Source organism: Andrena cerasifolii, chromosome 1 (assembly GCF_050908995.1).
Source record: "Andrena cerasifolii isolate SP2316 chromosome 1, iyAndCera1_principal, whole genome shotgun sequence".
NCBI classification, from domain to species: domain Eukaryota; kingdom Metazoa; phylum Arthropoda; class Insecta; order Hymenoptera; family Andrenidae; genus Andrena; species Andrena cerasifolii.
In genome coordinates, this window is record NC_135118.1 from 16393393 (window position 1) to 16414989 (window position 21597).

General features: G+C 41.7%; 1 protein-coding gene across 2 annotated transcripts in view; it reads left to right on the forward strand.

Moving 5' to 3' along the window:
* The window catches only part of LOC143366526 (protein couch potato), a 165980-nt gene that overhangs the window by 137177 nt on the left and 7206 nt on the right, over positions 1-21597 (forward strand). For both annotated transcript variants that reach the window (XM_076807669.1, XM_076807676.1), the window contains exons 6-7: positions 6392-6525; positions 13633-13841. In XM_076807669.1, the coding sequence (XP_076663784.1) occupies positions 6392-6525; positions 13633-13841 (343 nt within the window). The remainder of the gene's footprint in view (positions 1-6391; positions 6526-13632; positions 13842-21597) is intronic.

The following is a 21597-nucleotide window of genomic DNA, read 5'->3' on the forward strand; positions in this document are numbered from 1 at the left end:
CTCTGCTGTTTAGCTTGCACAGCTCTAGGAAGTGAAAAGGGAAAAGAAGATCGTTTATATTCTAGAATCGATTTGAATAGCTAATCCGTTTCTGTGGAAACACAGGTAAAGAGTTACAGAGCTTTGCGTTCTGTTGTGCACATGTTCTACAGTAGTATTCCCCCATGCTCCACACGTCAGCTTTTGTAACGCCCGGCAATGACGATATAGATTCACAGTTTTGATGAAACAAAGGTGTCTGGTGTTCGCCATTCACCTACGGCTATGCAGCAGGTTTCACGTTAACGAGCACGTTACTTAAACATTCTATTCAACGTTCCTCGGGAGTCCATCAAATCGTCAAGGACGAAATAGCAGTTTGCGTTCTCGATAATTCTTCTGCAGGGTATTAAATAAATACAGGCTCAAGAGTTGGAAATTACACAGTGCTCGCTAAAACGAATAGAAAAAGCGTAACTGAACAGTAGTGGAAAATGAACCTCGTCAGAGCTGGAGCCTGTTTTTTGTTTCAACAACGTCAGTGAATTATTTCCTCTTACAGTAATAAGAATAACATTATTTCAAAATAAACAATTATGCCCAATAATTGCACTTCAAGTGCGACTGTAATGTAATAATTATTACCGCGCTTGTAATTGCATAGCATTATAAGGAGAGAGGCTTTCTTGTTGCAGCAAGTAGAACATGCCTGTCATGCACAGACCGGCAGCTCTTGCGAGAGGCTCGCATTGAAATAGAAGACTGACTCTTCGAACACCTTTTTGCACACATCGGAGTAACATAATATATTATAATTGTTATTATTAACGTCTTTATTGCACTTAGAGAGTGGTTTGAATATAAGTTTAAAAGAGATAAAGAAGAGTGTAATACGTGCAGGAGGCAAGGTCGAGCGAAAGCGCTGCTTTGTACTTACCCTTGGAAACTAATACTGAAACAAAGACTGCAAACTAAAAACTATATAGTCGGACGAGCATTTATCTTATACTCTACGTGCGATGCGTATTACATTTCTGAGTTGAAAATAGGTTCTACCTCTGATTAAAAATTCATTTTTAAAACTGCCTTGACTGAAATGTTTTTACTCCATTTAGCGAGTATTATCAGCCCCTGAATCACGATATCCTTATTTTAAACGCCCTGTGCAGTTTAATAATAATAATAATAATAATAATAATAATAATAATAATAATTATAATTATAATAATAATAATAATAATAGTAATAATAATAATAATAATAATAATAATAATAGTAATAATAATAATAATAATAATAATAATAATAATAATAATAATTCTTTATTGCACAGTAGACTTTACAATAGAAAACATATTAAAAAAAAGCGAGAAAGAGAAAGGGGAAAAAGAAAAAGAATAGTTAGATTTGAATAGCACATATAACACTAGAGGAGTGTAAAGGCGAGGTAATCGACTTCCGACGATGCGAGGAGTTTAAACTTTAGGGGGCCCAGATTTTTTCATTGAAATTGTAAATTTTATTTACTTAAAATTTATGCATATATACCAGCAAAATTGCCGGCAAAAGTATCCAAATTCTTAGGTGGCCAACTACGGTGGCCAGCCCGGTCCTCTAAAGGTTAACGATCTGCCGGCCAAATTACAAGAAAAGCCGTGAAAACCGTGCGAAAGGGAGCAGTATCGAAACGCCTCGCGTTGGCTTGAACTTACTGTTCGCCGTTGTAACTCGCGGGTCAGCCTAAAATCAATAAAGCGCAAGGTCCTGCCACGTACGAAAACCCTTCGCGTGTAGTAAAAAGCGGCGCGCACCTGTGTGTGCGACGGGCCACTGTATTATTCACCGTCTCCTAGGTATGTTTCTTAGCGTTAGAAAATAATTGAAATAACCATTTAACGATCCAGTCGCACCACTCGAATTCATGAGAAGTTTCGCTAGTCCTAAAATTTTTTAGATTAAATTGCAACTTATCGTTTCGAGCAGCGCAACGTTTCAGTTGGATAACTCTTCTTCTCTTTTTAGAGAGTAAGAGTTTTAATTTCTTTTATTTAGAGAGTAAGGGTTTCAATTTATTTCATTCAGAGGATCAGAGTTCTTATTACTTTTGCTTAGAGAGTACGAGTTTTAATTCCTTTTTATTTAGAGACTAGGAGTTTTAATTTCATTTATTTGGAGAGTAAGAGTGTTAATTTCTTCTATTTAGAGAGCAAGAAATTGGGGGAAAAAACTGATTTCAAGAACTAGAAAAAATGCAGAACAATTGAGGGATAATCCGAAACGTTGAAAGTCATCGTAGTGCTTCACGGGCACTCGTATTCTCGGGGGAGGAGCAAAAAAAAATTGCACAGGAAATTAGATATTCCCACCTGACAGGAAAATTACTAATTACGAGGCTCGGCGCAGGCCAGCTTGAACTACTTAGATCTCCCCCGTACGATCGTAATGCAACGCTCTACGAAAGATCATGTTTTTGCGCCACCGTGACCATCCCAGATACGCTATCTCTCCCTTGAATTAACAAAGGCAGCCTGTGGAGGGAGGGGCTATTAAAAATTCATAAAAGGAGCTCGTTAGCAAAGCCGGAGTCGCCTAACGACACGTAATTAGATGACTATCGAAATCGTTAACGTTAAAGCCGCGGGATTTAATGAATCCTAATAAGAGTAGAATTTCGTGGAAATTGAGTAAACTTCTAAAGACATCAGATCCGTACTTGTTATCCGCAACACGTAACAAGAAACACCAAGCATCAACCTTAAAAGCCTGTTTCACCTTCAGACACCATTGAAAGCAGTAAGATTCATGAATTTTTCATAACCACCTACTTGAAACTAAACAATACGGTAGTGTCTTGGTAAAACTGACCAGGCCTAGCGGAAAGCCCAATTCGAAGATCTATATTTTTTCTGACGGTTTTATATGGCCTTAATTTTCAGTTGTTATCGGTGATTATGGATTTCTCGTTAAAGTAAAACATCTTGAGTACTTATTAAGAATTTTATTTTAAAAGTGTTCAATTAAAGACCAAAATGGGCATAAACGAACAATCATTGGCACCCTAGAAGTTGCATAGAGAGGAATAGTTAAAAAGGAAGTTTAAACCGACTATTCCGTTCGCTATTAAATACCTACAACACTTAGTAAATCTGAATTTCAATCCATTACTTACAAGGCAAGATCCCAAAACAAAAATTCAAAAAATTCTGAAAATTTGTGAATATGTAGGGGATTTAACTCCTGGTTACAGCACAATTTTTGTTTGCTGCCCATATTCACTCGAAGGGGATGAAATTAACCCTTGAAAATTCGACTATTTTCCGATTTTGTGTTATAACTCGCGAACTGTAAGAGATAGAAGAAAAGTTTCAAGGCAAAAGTTACTTCTTTTAAGTAGATCTGTCATTTGGTAGAAAAATTATTTTACCGTTCCCGAGTTATCGCACAAAATTGGAAAATAACCGAATTTTCAGGGGTCAATTACACCCCATTAGAGTGAATTTGGGCAGTAAACAAAAATTCCGTTGTAATCAGGAGGAAATTCCCAACATATTCACAGAGTTTCAGAATTTTTTGAATTTCCGGGTTCGGGATGTTCCCTTGTTAGTTGTAAAGCGACAAAATAAACTTACTTCTTATTAAAAATTTAAGAAAACATAAATTTAAAGAATCCAATTATTATGGAAAAAATCATGGATCAATTTCAAGGTCTCTAGAATGTATTCCAGTAGTTTTTTCATTGAAATTTTACCGCGGTTTTTGTAAAAAAAAATCTAGACTACCACATGTCGAAAAAACGAAGACAAATCTTTAAAAAATTGTAACTTTTACGTATTTCATTATTAGAAGCTAAAAATCTACAGAGTTGTTGTTGGGATATAATATTTTGATAGAAAGAATAGTTTGTACGTCGGCTTTGGAAAAAATCTATTCATTTTGCATATAGAATGTACAGAGCGTCGAAATCAGCTTATGGGTGGCTCGCATCCAGAGTGTCAACGAAGGGTTAAGACTTTTTTGTGGCCTTGCCAGATGTAAGATATGCAGTTCAATTACTGGACTTCGCAGTGTTGTAAAAGAGGAATAAAAAATTGTAAAAAGGTACTTTCTAAGCTCGTACCTCTTAATACTTCGCTTTTTAATCAGGAGTGCCAATGATTAGTGCAGTTCACTCAAGTCCACCTTTTTTCAAAAATGGGATTTCAGTCTCCAACAAGTGCCAGGTACATTATTTGTTTAGCAAGCACCAAAATCTTATTTAAAAAAAAAATATGGTGGATTTGATCAGTCTTCCCAACGAGCCAAACCATGTATCGATTTTTCAATATAAATTCCACGATTATTCCTGCAAGGAAATTAAAGTCCATGCACAAGCACCCGAGCAGTCACTCACAATCAGTAGTTAAACCCCATAATTCCAGGCCTTCCGGTAGAGGAAGGATTACAACCCAGCCCTGGATGCTTGAATCGCCCTGTAAAGGTGTTCGAAAGCCGCGCGAGGGGAGGGGGATCATTAATCATAAAGCTGGATGCGGCCAGGTTGAACTAGATCGCCCTCACCTGATCCTGCTGCAACGTTGTACGAAAGAGGGCTTGTCTTGTTGCGCAACCGTGGCCACTCTGGCCAATCTTTCTGGAATAATTGCCCGTTCGTGACGTATCGCCGGCCGCGGGGGAGCGGACGGTTCCGTGGAAGCCGGCTTGCATCGATTTGCATTGATTTTGCCGGCTGGAAGACGCCAGACGACACCCTCGTTCCGTGTCGCGCGAATATAATACAGATCGCGCGGGGGCGTCGAGCACTTCCGGCCCGACGTGGAGGGAGAGAAAAGAGGAGCCAAAAGGGGCCGGAGTGATTCTACGGGCGAGCGGAGAACTCGCCTTATAAATCAAAGGACTGGGGATTCTTCCCAAGCCCTCTGCTACTTGTGTTTCAAACGTAAGCAGGAATTTCAAAAGTTCCAATTGCGAATGGTGACGAAAGTAAGTAAAAATAGAAATAATGAACCTTCGCGTAAAGTTACTTTTGAAACTTACTTTGAACCACTACCGTAAGATTACATGGGATGTTAGTGGAAAGGTAATGAAATTTGTGAGGGTTTGGAACCGGAGAGATTGTAAGATGAGTAAAAAAATTAGTATAAACGCAGGACGGTGCGTTATTAGTCTACAGCCAGCAAGGGGGTGATTCTTCAGAAGAAAAAGATAAGTCGAAAGAGTGGAATAAAGCTCCCGCAAATAGGGCTCCGTTTTCGAGAGAAACGACCGAAGATTTCTTGGGCACACTTGCGCTTTAAAACTCTATTCTAGACTTTCGACTTTACTTTTCCCTGAAGAATCACCCCCTCGTGGATCGTAGCACTAATAGCGCACCGCCCTCTGTATTCCACGATCCTCGTATCGCATTCCACGCAGCTATTCGATCGCCGACGAGCATCCCAGACACCGGCGTTGCCGAAAAGCCTGTTAACACCGAGGACCAAACAGCAGGATCGAACGAAAACGTCCCCGATTCTCAAGCGACCAGAATCGACCGGACACCTCAGCGGCTCGACACTGATCGTGGCCGTGTCTACTGTCGGCTGATCGCACGAGCGTTTTCCCGACTCGCGGTTCCAAGAACCCCGTTATTTCTCCCCCCCCCCCCCCCCCAGCGTCAACGATCACGCTCGAACGGCGGTATTTTGTAGCCCCGCTGTAAATAATGTCGCAGTGGTGTTGGAACCGTTCGCAGCGCGTGAAAGCCCGCCGATTTCGATGGGCCACGATGTAATGGCCCCAGCAACGCGAATGGCACATTCAAGCGCGTTATCTCAGCCGGTGAACGCGATTATTCTTTAACCAGAATGAAGCCGTGGACGACGATTATGTGTTGGCACGTGATCGCATTATGTCATGCCCGCGATTACCATGCCCGATAGGCATGCCCTTATTGGCCACGATTGTTTCGCGATAGTCGCTAGGGTCGCGCACCGCAATGGCCCCTCAATTGATTTCGCGGAATTCCCCTTCGCCTGTTTATGGGAACGTAGCAATTCCGCAGGAGTCTTTCGCTCGCGAAGAGGACTCCGCGAGCTTAATGTCCGTTCCCGCGGCGCAGCAAGTTCCCACACCACTGGGCAAAATTGTGTCGAGAGCGACACACCGGGACCTATAATCTGGAACAAAATCAGCTAGCCCCTCAAGGCCCCTCGTACCCAGTTACTCCAACCACAGAGCCTCCGCTTTCATATCGAATGCTTCCCTTTTTGAGGAACGAGTCGCCCGCGAGAAGAGCGAATGGTAATCTTCAGGCCCTCTCGGTGGCCTCGAGCGACCAGTTGATCTTGTTCCAGCAATAACGTGCCGCCGTTAACCATTCCGTAGGAGCTATCGTGGCTGCCATGCTTCACGCTAACTGTGTATTGTATTCCAGACCTAGGGAGCCCGTTCTTCCATGGTGGTCATGAATTGTGGCACCATCCACTGGCATACTCCACCGCTGGCGAATTACCAGGCACGCTGCAGCACGCGACGCTAGTCCATCCGGCGTTACATCCTCAGGTCCCCGTACGTTCCTATCTTTGACTATCTGCAGACAAAGCTCTGGAGCCGCCGACGAGCGCCCCGATGCACGTTAGTGATACATGATCGTTATACTCGATTAACTTATACGATACATCTAGCAGCTAGACACACGCACGTCCTAGAGTACGAGTGGCCAGCGTTCGAACGGCTCGACCCGCTTTCAGAAACGGTCCCTTGCTCGATTACCGGGACGTTCTCTGCTCTCCAATGAAAGCATGCAAACTTTTAATCGACTCCTTTTTATTCGTTAAAATTGAAGAGTTGGAATGGTGATTTTTTTTTGTAATTTGTTTTTTATTATTTTTAGATATTTACGGATTGTTATAGAATAATTAATAATTCAGATTTCCTTGGCGCGTGCATCGTTCACAATTTCAACTTCTCAGATATTTAGCAGGTACGTTGGGTGTCAGGGATAATCGAGTGGTAAGCTTTTTGTGGGGGATGTCGAGTGGCTTTGATGAGACTGTTTTATGTGACAGATGGAAGTTGATGTGAATTTGGTTTGTGTGTGTTTTCTGGGGATTAGATGATAGTTTGCTGGTCTTGTATTATTTTTCAATGCAGGAGGGAGAGTAACGTGCCGCATGGGTGGTAGAATATTGGCTTCAGGGGTCATTCTACTTTGATCGGGCGAAGAACTAAGCTATTCGTAAAGATTTTTTTCTGAGTAAATACAAAATATGATGAAATAAATCTTTTTGCTAGTCATTAAGCTACTCTTACATTATACAGAACAAAAATTAGAATAATTATTGCAATTTGTTTTAACTGTTTTTTTACACTGTCGATATGGCACCTAAAAAAAGAGGTATGTGCGCAACGTAGGTGATTTCCCGGCTTAGGCTTATCCGAAACAAAGAATCCCAAAAGATTCTTAATCTACGCGAGTGTCGCTATAGCCCCTTGCTGAATTAACAATTTTTTTCGAGAATTAACCGAGGTTTTTCTCATGGAACACCCGTGATTACATTCATTTGGGTGTTTTGTCAAACTTTTTTTTCAAACCGGAGCCATTTTCTTACTTTTCAACAAAAATTGTTAATTGACCTAGGGGCCATAGCGACACTCATACAGATTAAGAATCTTTTGGAATTTTTTGTTTCGGATACCTCTTTTTAGTGCCATATTGACGCTACAAAAAAAACAAATTGCAAAAATTTTTTTTTGTGATATAAGTGCAGCTTAATAAATACCAAAAAGATTTGTTTCCTTATATTTTGTACTTACCGAGAAAAAAATCTTTGCAAATAGCTTAGTTTTTCGGGCGATCAAAGTAGAATGACCCCTTAAGTGGAGTGATTGAAGTGGGTAGATGACTTTGCGAGTGCTACTACTTCACAGAAGAGAAAGTTATTGTAGACGGTATTCCAGCATATGTCGAACTGCAGTGAAATGGAAAATGAAGGATGAAAGAGTGCGGCTACTTTGTTTCTTTCATAGAAGTAGGGTTTCAAAATTTCCAAATCGATGATCAAAAAGCTAAGCAGGTATCGTTGAGCAACGATTTCCACTTTTTGTTATTAAAGCAGCCTGTAATTTATAATCATAGTAAAGTACACATTTTACCGCGTTTCAGAGTCTACTGGTAATTAAGTAGGTCGAACTTCGCGGTATTAAAACCGAAGCCTGGTAATCGAGCAACGTGCCCCCGAATACGAAACCGGAAACGGAGAAGCTAATTAGAAACTCGAGATCGATTGGAGAATAGAAGTTACAATTAAAAGCGCAAAATTTTTGCAGCCGGAACGCGCTTGGGAACTCTTGTGCATCGTGTGTTATTCGATTGCATGCACGGTTACTATCGATTTGAAGATCCCCCTTTGAAAGTTTCCGAGCTTCCCAGAAGTTAATTACGCTGGAGAGTTAATTATCGCGATTAGCCAGCCCGTAAACAGGGATAAACTAGCTTTTTAACGTGTCCCAGGATTTTCTGGCGCGCTTGCAGTACCATCCCAACCCCCCCAGCTCTGAGTAACGACGATCGAGAACGGTGTGTGGCACAGGCGGGTACGAATTCGCCAAACAGCCAGTTGGCTATTGATTTTTAATATCGCCCAGCTCTGTGCCAGGTTCACGCGGGTACCTATCACGCACTATCGTCGCGAACGATATCTCCAGAGCTAGAATCGAATTTTTATTCTTGGCGCCTTAAGACGAAGGAACCAAGCAGTCAAATTCGATCGACAGAAAAATCTGTGCTGTTGTGATAAATGTGTGGACTCGTCCGTGGTGGATCGAAAGTGGCGATACAGGTGGAAGGAAAATGGTCCTCCCTGAAAAATATTATATTTGAGGTGTGGAACATAAGCCGAGTGCCCCAATTTCTGCTGGCTTAAGAGGTAACTCGTCATAAAGAAGGTGTAAAAAATTTGTTTGTGATCAAAATTTGTGGAGTAATTGGTTAATTCTTTAATAATAAATCAACCAATTGAAAAACTATTTAAGAAAGATATTTCGAGATGTTTGACTATTAGTAATTTGTAATTACAATATATAATGCTCTAAATGTCCGTATTTCTGCTGATGAAAAATAGCGATGTACAGTGACTCGCATTAATATTCGAACACTTTTTAAAATCGCATAACTTTTTTAGAATTCGTCCAAACGACTCGAGTTTTTTTTTAGAAGCTAGAAGGATTAGTTTGCTAAATGACGTATTTGGTCGTTTTGAAAAAATGTATTTGGTTGGAATAGCGAACAAAATAGTAAAGGTCGATTTTTAAACTTTTTTTTGTGCGCTTGTAATGAAAATTAAAAAAAAAAACCGTTTGTAGATTGCAGTAAGTTGTATACGTGCCTAAATTTTCATGAAAATCGGTTAACGTTGCTCCGAGCTACAAACGTTTAAAGATCGCAGACTAAGGTCGAGAATCGCTGATTTCGGGAATTTTCGCAACGTTAACCGATTTTGATGAAATTTTAATTCTAAAAAAGTTATGCGATTTTAAAAAGTGTCCGAATATTAATGCGAGTCACTGTATGTGTTGCCCCAAGCTCGTGCAACACTCGCGTAAATGTTTAAATATTTTAGAATTATTTTCTTGCAACTATAGTAAACGTAACGCATAAAATAATAAGAAAACTACGAAATGAGCAGAAATTGGGACGTTCACCTTAGTGCCTCTTTTTCTAATAAAATTTCATTTGGCTTTTATTTGGAGAGAGTAGTTTTAAATTTAAAACGGAGAAGTTCGATTGTTTTAAGAAGCTCGACTGAAATTAAAGCTTCTCAACGTAATTTAACGCTTTAAAGAAAATTTCGAAACTTACGCTGGTCGTTTAAAAATAACATTGCTGTGCTGATGGATTTTTATCGCAAAAAGAACGGTGGAAATTTATTTTCAAATCTGAAGACGCGAATCTAGAGTCTGCTGTGCACGCGCGCGTATCAAATTTTTTACCGCGAAAAGTTAGTCCATGGTGGAACATTTCTCAATTAGGCGAAGCGTGGCTGAAGCACTTCAGAAGTTAAAAACTCAGGCCACGTTGGCAAGTGTTTACGTATGACCGGACGGGTTCAGTTTCGCGTAAAGCAACAGGGCTTCTAATTCGCAAATGAACGAAGCAGAGGAACGTAAAATTACATTACATTTTTTTCTTCTTCTTCAAAATATTAATCTACTGGTTTGTAAGTTCTACCGAACCCGCGGAGGTTTGTAACGAAAGCGATTAGTAAATCAGCAAGGAATCATACTTCTGAATTTCTACGAATTCTTAAAAGATTTCTAACGTAATAATTCAAGGGGAGCCACTTCATTCCCAGTCGCGTCGCCATTTTTCGTCCTCTGTAGGCATTCGATCATTCAGTTTTATTTTGCAACGAGCATCGAGGACAGCCAGTTTATCAGAGGCGAATATATCGCCGGGACGACGATCAGAAATTGTTCGTTTTCATTGCAGCTTTTATAGACAGACATTGGGGAGTTCGCGAGGGGGCTCGTTTAATTTCAATGCAAGAAGGTAGCCATCCACTTCTCGCTTAAAGGGTCCGCCATTTTCTTAACGGGGATGAAAATATTCCGCGGAGTCCACTTCGCGGGATAATGAGGCAGAAACTCGGCTAAATAGAGTATTTTGCTGGCGAAATTCGCGATCTGCTTTCGCAAACATCCCCGTTGTGGATGATGCTCGGTCGAGATTTCCCTAATTTTATTTGCGATGGTGGCAATATCCGAGAACTCGAGATTTAAAGATACGACAATTACTTTATCGCTCTCGGTAAATATTTTAATTCACACGAACAGTGTCACCTGAAAAAAAAAAGGGTAGTTCATAGACGCGACTGTAATTGAATACAATTACTGAAGCGCGTGATAAAATGGAATAGAAAAAGCAGTAGGTCCATTGCGTTGCACGAGTTAAGTTTAATGCTTGCCAGAGTCCGTTTAAATAATTCATTTCCTTTAATTGAAAATTACTTGCCCGTTCCACGCAGAATATTCAGGCAGGCAGAGGAATTGATTGCGCAATCGCCGACGAAAGAAAACGCATCGACTACGCAGGATTTCCGAGACCAAGTAGCGCAACACATAATTACACCGACATTAGCAGCGGGGACACGTTACACCGTTGGAATTACGAATTGATTGCGCGGCACGGTACCCACAGCTGTGAGGATAATTCCAGCATCGCGTATCGTTGAAAACATCGCGTATTCTTTTGCTCGCCCAGCTTGCGGAGTCGCGGCGCCCCGGGCGTATTTCAGACGCAAATTAATTGGCCACGAAATATTAACTCTCCACGCATTCGCGCGTACGTAAATAAGGATGCTTAAGTAATTCACTTTGACAAGCTTGGAAAAGGAGCTCCTTAGTATTGAGTCGTTTATCGTGCGGCGGGTACTTCGGTACTCCTGCAAATTGTATGTTCCATTAATTTGTATTACGCTGAGTGATTCGACCTGTATAGGGCGACTCTTTCAGCAACACATGTCTGTATCGTTTGGATAGGATGGCAAATAGTGTTAAAGCTGCGGTAGATTAAATAGCGGTGCTAACATTATTTGCCCCGCGAGTATTCAGTTAGGTGAAGCTAAGACAGTTCAGTGACACAATATCCGGAGATACCACTTGAAAGTATACACCAGAACGTCTGCATATGCAGTTAAAGGAAATTGGGTTTTAAGTATCCCATAAGTCATCCACAGGACGCGAACTTTAATATACAATTATTTCTAATTAAACTATCTTATTTTTATCAGCGTTCACAGTTGAAACTTTCCTCTGACCACCAACAAGGCCATTCTAAATTCAGATACGTGCTTTCCAAATGCTCCACCCGCACCTCGAGAAGTCTCGAGACTAAATGACTTAAGGGTACCAGGCAGTCGTTCCTGTCTAAATTGAAGCATTTCTGTTTCAATTAATTACAAAGAAACCAATTGAAACTGAGACTTGCTCTTTGACATGAAGTTTATTAACATCGTGAGCATTAAGAAAATTGTTTGTGCAGTCAAGAATATGCATTATATATTACGCTACAGATGGATCATTAAAAAGGCTTATTAAAAATAGTTTCTTTTGTTCTGCAGTGATAACTCGGAAACGGAGGTTCCAATCGATGCAAAACAAATTCGAGGATCTTCACAAACTGTGTAGTTTCGGAACAGACCTAAATTAAAGTTAATGAAAACTCTTATTCTTTATGAAAATAAACTGAAACCCCATTGAGACCTCATTGATGAGGTTTTACTATCCCCCAAGCCCCAAAAGGTGAGGACTTAGTTTGTTTTCATAAAGAATAAGAGTTTTCATTAACTTTAATTTAGGTCTGGTCCGAAACTACACATCTTGTGAAGATGCTCGAATTTGTTTCGAATCGATTGGAAGCTCCGTTTTTGAGTTATCACTGCAAAACAAAAGAAACTTTTTCTCAAAAAGCCTACTTAATTATCCATTTGTAGCGTCGTATAGAATGCATGTTTTTTACTAAACAAACATTGTTTTTAAAACTTATGATGTTAATAAACTTCATGCCAAAGAACAAGTCTCAGTCTCAATTGGTTTCTTTGTAATTAATTGAAACAGAAATGCTTAATTTTAGACAGGAACGACTGCCCAGTACCCTTAAGGGGTTGTCGTTCTGTGACAGGAAAAATTAAAGACTTCTTTTGGGCACAGATTGTAAGGAAAGTAAAAATTCAATAAATTTGCGGTTTGGCACTTTATTCGAGCACGTTAGAAAGTAATAAAATCCATTGCAAGAATATTAAAAAGTTGAATATATTAACCGTCAGACGACTACGCGTGAGTTATTGATTTTCGCGAGCAGCAAATCGGTGTACACGATTGCGCCTCATAGGAGTATCCGAAATAAAAAAGCGAATATTTTTCATCAATTACAATGCATTTTCTAGGTGATGACCTTTCGTTTTTCTTAATTTATAAAAAAAGAAACAAAATGCCAAGTGTTTGAACATTTCTCGCGACTTTATAGAAAAATTATTACTAATTCATTTAGAACTAACAATAAAAATACTGATATTGCCGAAAGCGACGGCCAACACCTAATACCTGTTACAACGAATATGTATATAAAATTTCATTGCAATCGAGCCATTAGAACCCAAGAAATCGTGTACACCGTTCGGCTGCTCGCGAAAAGCTACAACTCACTCGCAGTGGCCCCACGGTTGATATATTCAACTATTTAATGTTTCTGCAATGGATTCTATTACTTTACAACATGCTCGAATAAAGTGCCAAACCGCAAATCGATTGAATTCTAACTTTCCTCGCAATCTGTGTACAAAACAAGCCTTTTATAAGCATCTGTCACAATAGGATACCCCCTTAAAGTATTCACCACCTGCATTCATTAATTCGTCATTCACAAACAAACCCGCCAAAATTGAAAAGCAACAGAAACAATTCAGGTGTATACTTCCGAGTGTCCCAGCCCATTTCCCGAGGTGTCTGAAACGGAGTATCTCCACGGTAGGAATAATTTTTAATTTCACTAAGACCCTGGGTGTCATCGAGAGTAACGATGACACCCGAGGGGCCATTCCCTTTCAGACACCGGGCCCCCCCCAGCCGAAATACAATCCCGACTAACGACGGGTAACCGTGCCGTTTCTTTTCCAGGCGCCCATGTCTCTACCGCATCCAACGACGCTGACGTCGATACACGCGTCGCTGCCCCATTTCTTACCCTCGCCGGCACTGGCATCGCCGGTTGGTTCGCCCTCGTCCCAGCCGAACATAGCAGTCAGCAACGCGCCCTGTTCTACCCTGTTCGTGGCGAACCTTGGACAGTTCGTCTCTGAGCACGAGCTCAAGGACATCTTCAGCAGGTTAGACAACGCCTTACCAAACGAGACGTACTCGATACTGTCGTGAGACCGTGGATACAGAACTATAAATAGTACTCTGTTGTTGGCGCACGCTCGAAAGATGGGCGTCCCTCGTCGCGTCTTTGTCCTGGCGTCGACAAGGACGCGTCTGGTACCATTCCAGAGACATAATTCGCTGAAGGCTTTCCGAGCTGGGGAACAGACTTACGAATGTATTTCAACCGGGAGGGGGTAGTAAATAGGCTCTTGGAACTCGGGGCCCAGAGGTTTTAGGTGTAAGCTGTTATACTTCGTGGATCTTTTGGGGGTAGCAGGTTCCCGAGAGCTGGACTAAGGGTTTCGAATCATTTCTCAAGATCGGTCTTACATATTTCCAGGGCGAGCGGGGTAGGTAGGCTCTCGCTACGCCTCGCCTCGGCTCGTTTTATTCCTCCTGCGCTTTTCCTTAAGAGAAATTCTCGCGCGTTAAGAAAACTTCTTACGTACTTTGACGATTCCACTAACACTGTGCCTCGCCTCTAAGAATATTCTGAAGCACAGAGGCGACGCTTAGTGCGAGTGGATACAATGCCAACGCCTTCGGTGACCGCTAACAGGACCAAAGATGTCAGACGCGAGCTGAAATCTTCGGGTAGGCACAAGCGAGGCGAGTTCGCACGTGAGTAAGGAAATAAGTACAGAGAGCCTACCTTGAATCCTCGACTCTCAAATTTCGTTCGAGTTTCTCAGAAACGGAAGTAGGGTAAACGCACCAATAAATGAACACTTAAGGCTAACGAATGAACGCTATTATAAAATTATATTTGCAGCGCGATTCACTCCACGTGCTGCAAAAATTGTTTGGGTCTGAAGCAAGAAGTTACAAGAAGTCTCTAATTAATTAGTCGCTTCTTTTAATAACTTATTTTACTCATTTTAATAAAAAATGTCCATTCACTGGTACGTGTTCATTTAGTGGCACATCCACCCTACAAGTTCCATAGTCTGTCTTTAACGAACCCATCTCCGAACCCAGCTCCGAGGCGCAAAGGTATTTCACGAGGCTACCGACGGCTCGGAGACTTCTGAAACGGGACACTTTCGTTAACAATAATCCGCGTGCTCGCGACTCGGCCATGCTGGGAGACGTTTGGAGTTCCGAGCGGCGGTTCCGCGCGCGATTCGGTGGTACGCGCGCCGAACAAGCGGGGAGGAAATAATCGCCTGGAAGTATGTTATTCCCCCGGGCATTACGGTTACGCTCGCATAGTAAATTATTTTCCGCGTGCCCCGTCATGCGGAACCTTCCCACGATTCCGAGTACGCTAGCGTACTCGATCGTGATTCGTTGCGACCTCGAAATTCTCTAAGTACTCCTTAACGACCGAGTCATTCCATCGACGCCCTTAACGCGCTTATCAAACGGGAATTAGACGTAACGACGCCGCTGCCAGGCGGCAACCCTTGACGAAACCGAAGCTTCGGATCGGCCAGTGGGGCGTGCGAGCCTTTTGCCGCGAGCACCCTAACACCCGAATATCATCGTATCATTATTCTTTCCTCAATTCATCATACTTTCCGCGGCCAGTCTATTTATAGCTCGGAAATGGGTCGACACCGCGCATACGTATGCGTTACAGTGAAAGCATACTGCGGTAAACTTGTACACTTGTAAAGCGAGCGCAGAAGTTCACTGGCGCGGTTTACTGGACGTGTATAAATGGCTATTTAATTCCACACAAGTGGCATTCTTTTGAGCTCGCTCCAAATATATATTTCTAAACTCATCTTCTCAGAGATCCAGAATGGATCGTTTTCGTTTCCATAAAGTTGCTCGAATTCGATCTCAATCTACCCCTGCCCCCTCCCCCCCCCCCGTATTTTACTTTGTCCCTTTGAGGCTGCCAGGCATTTTGGCGAAGCGCGGCGAAGAGGGAATCGAAGGAATTAATAATAATTAATTAATCGTCGCTGTCTTATGGAAATCAGTGGTTTACAAAGTCTTCTCTTCGTGTTGCCGTGCTTTGGCGAAATGAGCAATGGCTTTTATTTAGGCAGTTCAATTAGAAAAATAGAGTGTTTGGTATGACGCGGGATATCGCGAGGTCGCGATGTTTTACTTCTTCAAGAGTTGAACGAGAAACTGATTCAACGCGAGTAGGCGACAGCTCGGTCGGCCTGAACGGGAGAGGCAGGAAATACGAAATTTCCATCGGATACGAGGAGGCATGACGCCGAGGGGGGAGGAGGGTGGATGGTAACGCCGCGGTGCCCTCTGTGAAACCAGCCACGTACACGTGTGAACCGCCGAAAATTGTAGACGTCGCCGGGCGCGCGTGCAAACGCGTGTAATTAACTCGGTCGGCTACTTGCGAATTCATACGCGGAACTCGGGGGTTTGCGGTCGTAACGAGATTCCACGGACTAATTACACCCCTGGAAGAAGGATCCTGGCCGCTGTCGTCGTTTGAATTAGAGAGACGGCGCGCGCGCGCGTGTATACTTGCTGATAGAGATATAGTGGAATCGTAAAATCGCTCGGGCGTTAAAGTAAGCATACAGGATTGGTCGACAATCCTGACAGAATATTTACATACGTATTCTGTGACTCGAGAATAAAAGAAAGGCGTCGGCGTGCTGTAAGTTGAAGAAAAGACGTACCTATGGGCGGATACCAGAGTTGGGCATTAACTAAATAAAAAAGTATTTATGTAACTGATTAAATAAATGTTACTTTAACTTCAGATTATTTGAGGAATAAAGTTAATTATTTTATTTGACGATGTTAGTCAATTTTTTTATTCGTCGAGCGTTTCAACTTCAACGTCGAATAAAATTTTCAACTTTAACTTTATTCGACGTCGAAATTAAATTTGAAGTTGAAGTTGAGGTTGAGGTTGAAGTTGAAGTTGAAACGCTCCGCGAATAAAAAAATTAACTTTATCCGACACTTGACAAATCTTTTTTTTTTAACTTTTACTCGTTACTCGAAATTTTTATTTAAATAAAATTGTATGCCCACCTCTAGCAGATACTTATTACTAATAGTATATGATATTATAAAAAATAAGTTATTAGATCCCTTCTGTTAATTCTGAGCTGTACTAAGCTAACTTACTCCTGTAAATTTTTCAGTACCACTTTCAAACCACCCTGCACTTCGAGTACTACATTAACCACTTAAAAGAGATGTAAACAGATGAAGACTTGGGCCTTGCTCACGGTAACCTGAATTATCTCAGCTTCTATTAAGGGGTCATGCTCAGTCAGGAGGCCGAAAAAAAGGTGGTCTTTGAAAGTTATTGTCCATCACTCGAAGCTTCTCTAAAAAAAAAGTCGTTCATCTGAAATAAAGAATTCAAAAGAATTTACTTATCATATTATATTATCTAGTACTTGAACGAAGGATTTTTCAAAATATTGATTTAGGAAAAAATGGCTGATGTTTAAAGTAAAAGTTTCAATTTTTATCATAAATCGTGCCTGATTTTCGTCAATTACAAGAAAACTAAGAATCGGATAAAAAAATCCTTCGTTCAAATACTAGATAATATAATATAATAAGTAAATTCTTTTGAATTTTTCATCTCAGATGATCGACTTTCGAGCAGCAGTGGTCACCGTAGAAGCCTTTATTTTTAGAGAACCTTCGAATGATGGACAATAACTTGGTTATTGATAAATATTTTTAAATAAAAAAATTACGATGCACGGTACTAGATGCAATGCTTAAAAGGAAAAAAGATTTTTTGAGAAATGTGTCATAGCTTTTGAGTAAAAAATTTCCAAAGACCACTCTTTTTTCGGCCTCCTAACTGAGCATGACCCCTTAAGTTTCCATTATCCAAATGCAGAATGCAGGGGACCCTGAAACGAATTGATCACGCGCCCCTAGGTATTTCTGCCACTATCGATACCGACGAAATTCCGTCTTCGCTATATCTCCACCACCAAGTATACATCCGCTCCGCTTTGCCATCCGCCGCGTTCTCGAACGACCTGTCCGTCGCGTGAAAATCCCAGGGCGTGAAGTGACCTGACACGAATCGAACCCATTTAATCCCGGAAAGGGAAGGCCAGCTGGACGAGAAAAGTGTCGCCAGGACGTTCTCGGCCACCCTCGAACGCCTGGACGAATCTATTCTTACTGGCCATTTCGGTGACGAATGGGAAAGAGGAAATCGATAGGCAGAACTCGTCGCGGCGAATACGGGTCGCCGACGTCGGATCCCAGTTCATTCATCGCGATAAAAGAACCGTCGACTTGTATCCCCGCGGTACAAACGAACCGGCACGTCGATGTGACTTCTTCTCCACTGAAGCGTTTCCAGTTTCGTCATTAACACTTCGCGTGGCCTCGGCGTGGGATCACGCCGAAGTGCTTGCCCTCTGTGCACGGTCGTCGCGTGCCTTCGCAGCCGCATTTTTTGGAAAGCATCGAAAATATTAGTCGGGTGTCCCAGAGTGCTTATTCGGGGCGAGGTGATGCGTTCTGGACGGCGCGGTGGAAGCCCCATAAGCCCAGCAAAATGGGTCAGAGGCAAAACAAACTGACGCAATGTAAAAAGGGTATTTTTTGCTTTTACTCTATTAAATAAATTTTAAAACGATTTTATAATCGTGATTGCAACAATAATGGGTAGCAATAACCAGGGCCGAATTAAGATTTTTTGGGGCCCAAGGCAGTCAAACCTTCCAGCGTTCCATTGGTCGAAAAGTATGAGGGAAGATTTAAATTTTTCTGTAATAAAATGTACAATAAAGTACGTGAATTTTCAAAAATTCAGATGTATTCAATATAAAATTAAATAACACTTAATCGCAACGAGGAATAATGATTTACAACTAAATAATATTAAAAGACAAACATCGAAAAGATATTTTAAAGTTTCTGATTATTTCAAAAGCGGAGCAGTACCTAATCTAAATTTCATTCAATTATTTTTTTACATAAATGGAAGACTTAGAACGGAGTCCTGCCGGAAATTGGGGCCCGGGACTGCGGCCCCCTTGATTCGGCCGTGGGAATAACAAGCGTAGCCATTGGAGGCGTTCAGAAAAATACGTCACCGTCCCGAACGTGTTAATCAAAATTTTCTCGGCAGCAGCGATGACTCGGAAGCTCCTGTTCCATTCGAAAAGGCATTTCTCTAAACCCTGCGTCGCGCGAAGTGTTAAAGGTAGGACTGTGCGGGTACCCGAAATTACGAGACCCAACATGCGATTCGGAAGCCGATTTTCTTGCTTAAAAACTCTTGCATCTGATCACACTGCAAAGTTACAACTTAAGAGTTTTCGGATTTACGGGTACCCTGAAACTTTTGACTTGTGATTTGCAGTGTGATCAGATGTAGGGATTTTTAAACACCAAAATCGGCTTCCGAATCGCAAGTTGGGTCTCGTAATTTCGGGTACCCGCACACCCCTCGTTAAAGGGCTTCCAGTGTTGTTATTAACCGTCTCCGATGATCACGTGCCGCTCGGCAGATCGGAGCGATCGCACTGGACGCGGTGAATATTTTTCCCCAGTATCCAGGCCACAGTGCAACGAACTGGAAACGGCGAATTTACCACCGACCATTGTACCCCCCGCCATCGAAACAATTACGCGGCTAGGAATTTAAAAGAAGGATATAGGTCGCCGGCGAATCAGTCACATTTCCTCTCCGCGTACGGTTCCGACGCGTCCTTAACATTCACGCCTGAACGCCCGCCGCGCGTTCTCTTACACGCACGTTCCATCCAGCTTTCCCTCGGTCTCGAAGAACGCTCGGAGGGAACGGGCTCCAGGGGAAGCCGCGGTCCTGCCCGAGACGCGTTAACACCAAGAGCTTGGGTATACACTAACAGCACCGCCTCCAAAGTATCACCGACATCCGCTGATCGTTTTGCCAGCAGCCGTAGCTCGTAGCCATAAAGACGCACCTGCGCTAGTGTTGTACCCGTAAATCAGTACCATTATCGAGACATTAGTAGGCATTTGTTAACACCTTGTCACGCTGGCTGGCGCGAGGTGTCGCACGAAGAGAAACGTGGGACGAAAAGGGCACCTACTGGGAAACAGCGGCGCACTCGGGATTTAATCTTGGTGGGCGGAGTTGAAGGGGCGAAAATATTCTTAATGCAAATTCAATAAAATTCATTAGGTGATTATAAAAATTTATTTAAAGCATTTAATCAGCTTTTCTTCTCTTATTACCAAGCTCCTTCTTTGCGGGGAGCCGAGTTGAAGGGATGAAAAATAGTTTCAATGCAAATTCAATGAAATTCATTAGGTGATTAAAAATAGTTGTTTAAAGAATTTAATTGGGTTTTCTTTTCTGTTTACAAAGCTCCTGAATTACTTCAGTCGTGGTTATATTAATTTCCGTTTTCCTCTTTCCTCGAGGGGTGTCTCCGGGCGCCTTGGCCCCCTCTGGGTTCGCCACTGCTGGGAAATTTTTATTTTCACCTATATGTTAAACTAATATTGCATTTTTGATATCTATTGGGAGAATATGTATTCTGTGCTCCGTAACTTTGTCGAAATAAGTTGAGCAGCAGCTGTTTTATTATTCGCGGGGAATATTCACGAAGATGGTGCGCGCTACGTGGATTTGTGGACGACGCAGTAAATGTGTTCCCAGTAGTGTAAGAGAATCGCGAGACGAGTGGGGAACCGTAAACCGCGGATCGATCTGCTCGAATTTCAGCGCGTTAGACGCAGGGTGGGGCAAACAGGAACCGACCGATGAAGAAAGAAACGAAGAAAGGAGTGAAAGTATCGGTGAAGCTTGTGGCCGTGACGGCGTCGTGGCTCGCGGGATCGAAATTTAGCTGTGGTTAGGCGCGGTGCCTGGCGGAACAGCGGTAAATCAAGCGTAATCGATATCGATATTCCCGTTAATGGGATCGTAACGATCCAATTGCTCCTACGGGGAGAGGGTTATAAATTCTTTGGGTAATCGGTCTTCGTGCACGCTATAAGCAGACCTAAATCTCGCTGGCAGTCGACGCGCGTGCAATGTACCCTCCCCGAAGCGCGCACGCACGATTACTTGTGAAAATATCTAGCATACGAGCATCTTCACTGTGTTAAAGTAGTTTAAAGAAGGATTATTAACTGAACAGATTCCGGTGTTATTTTAATATATTTAATATTTAATATTTGATATTTGATATTTGATATTTGATACTTGATACTTGATACTTGATACTTGATACTTGATACTTGATACTTGATACTTGATACTTGATACTTGATACTTGATACTTGATACTTGATACTTGATACTTGATACTTGATACTTGATACTTGATACTTGATACTTGATACTTGATACTTGATACTTGATACTTGATACTTGATACTTGATACTTGATACTTGATACTTGATACTTGATACTTGATACTTGATACTTGATACTTGATCCTTGATACTGGATACTGGATACTGGATACTGGATACTGGATACTGGAAACTTGATACTTGATACTTGATACTTGATACTTGATACTTGATACTTGATACTTGATACTTGATACTTGATACTTGATACTTGATGCTTGATACTTGATACTTGATACTTGATACTTGATACTTGATACTTGATACTTGATACTTGATACTTGATACTTGATACTTGATACTTGATACTTGATACTTGATACTTGATACTTGATACTTGATACTTGATACTTGATACTTGATACTTGATACTTGATACTTGATACTTGATACTTGATACTTGATACTTGATACTTGATACTTGATACTTGATACTTGATACTTTATAC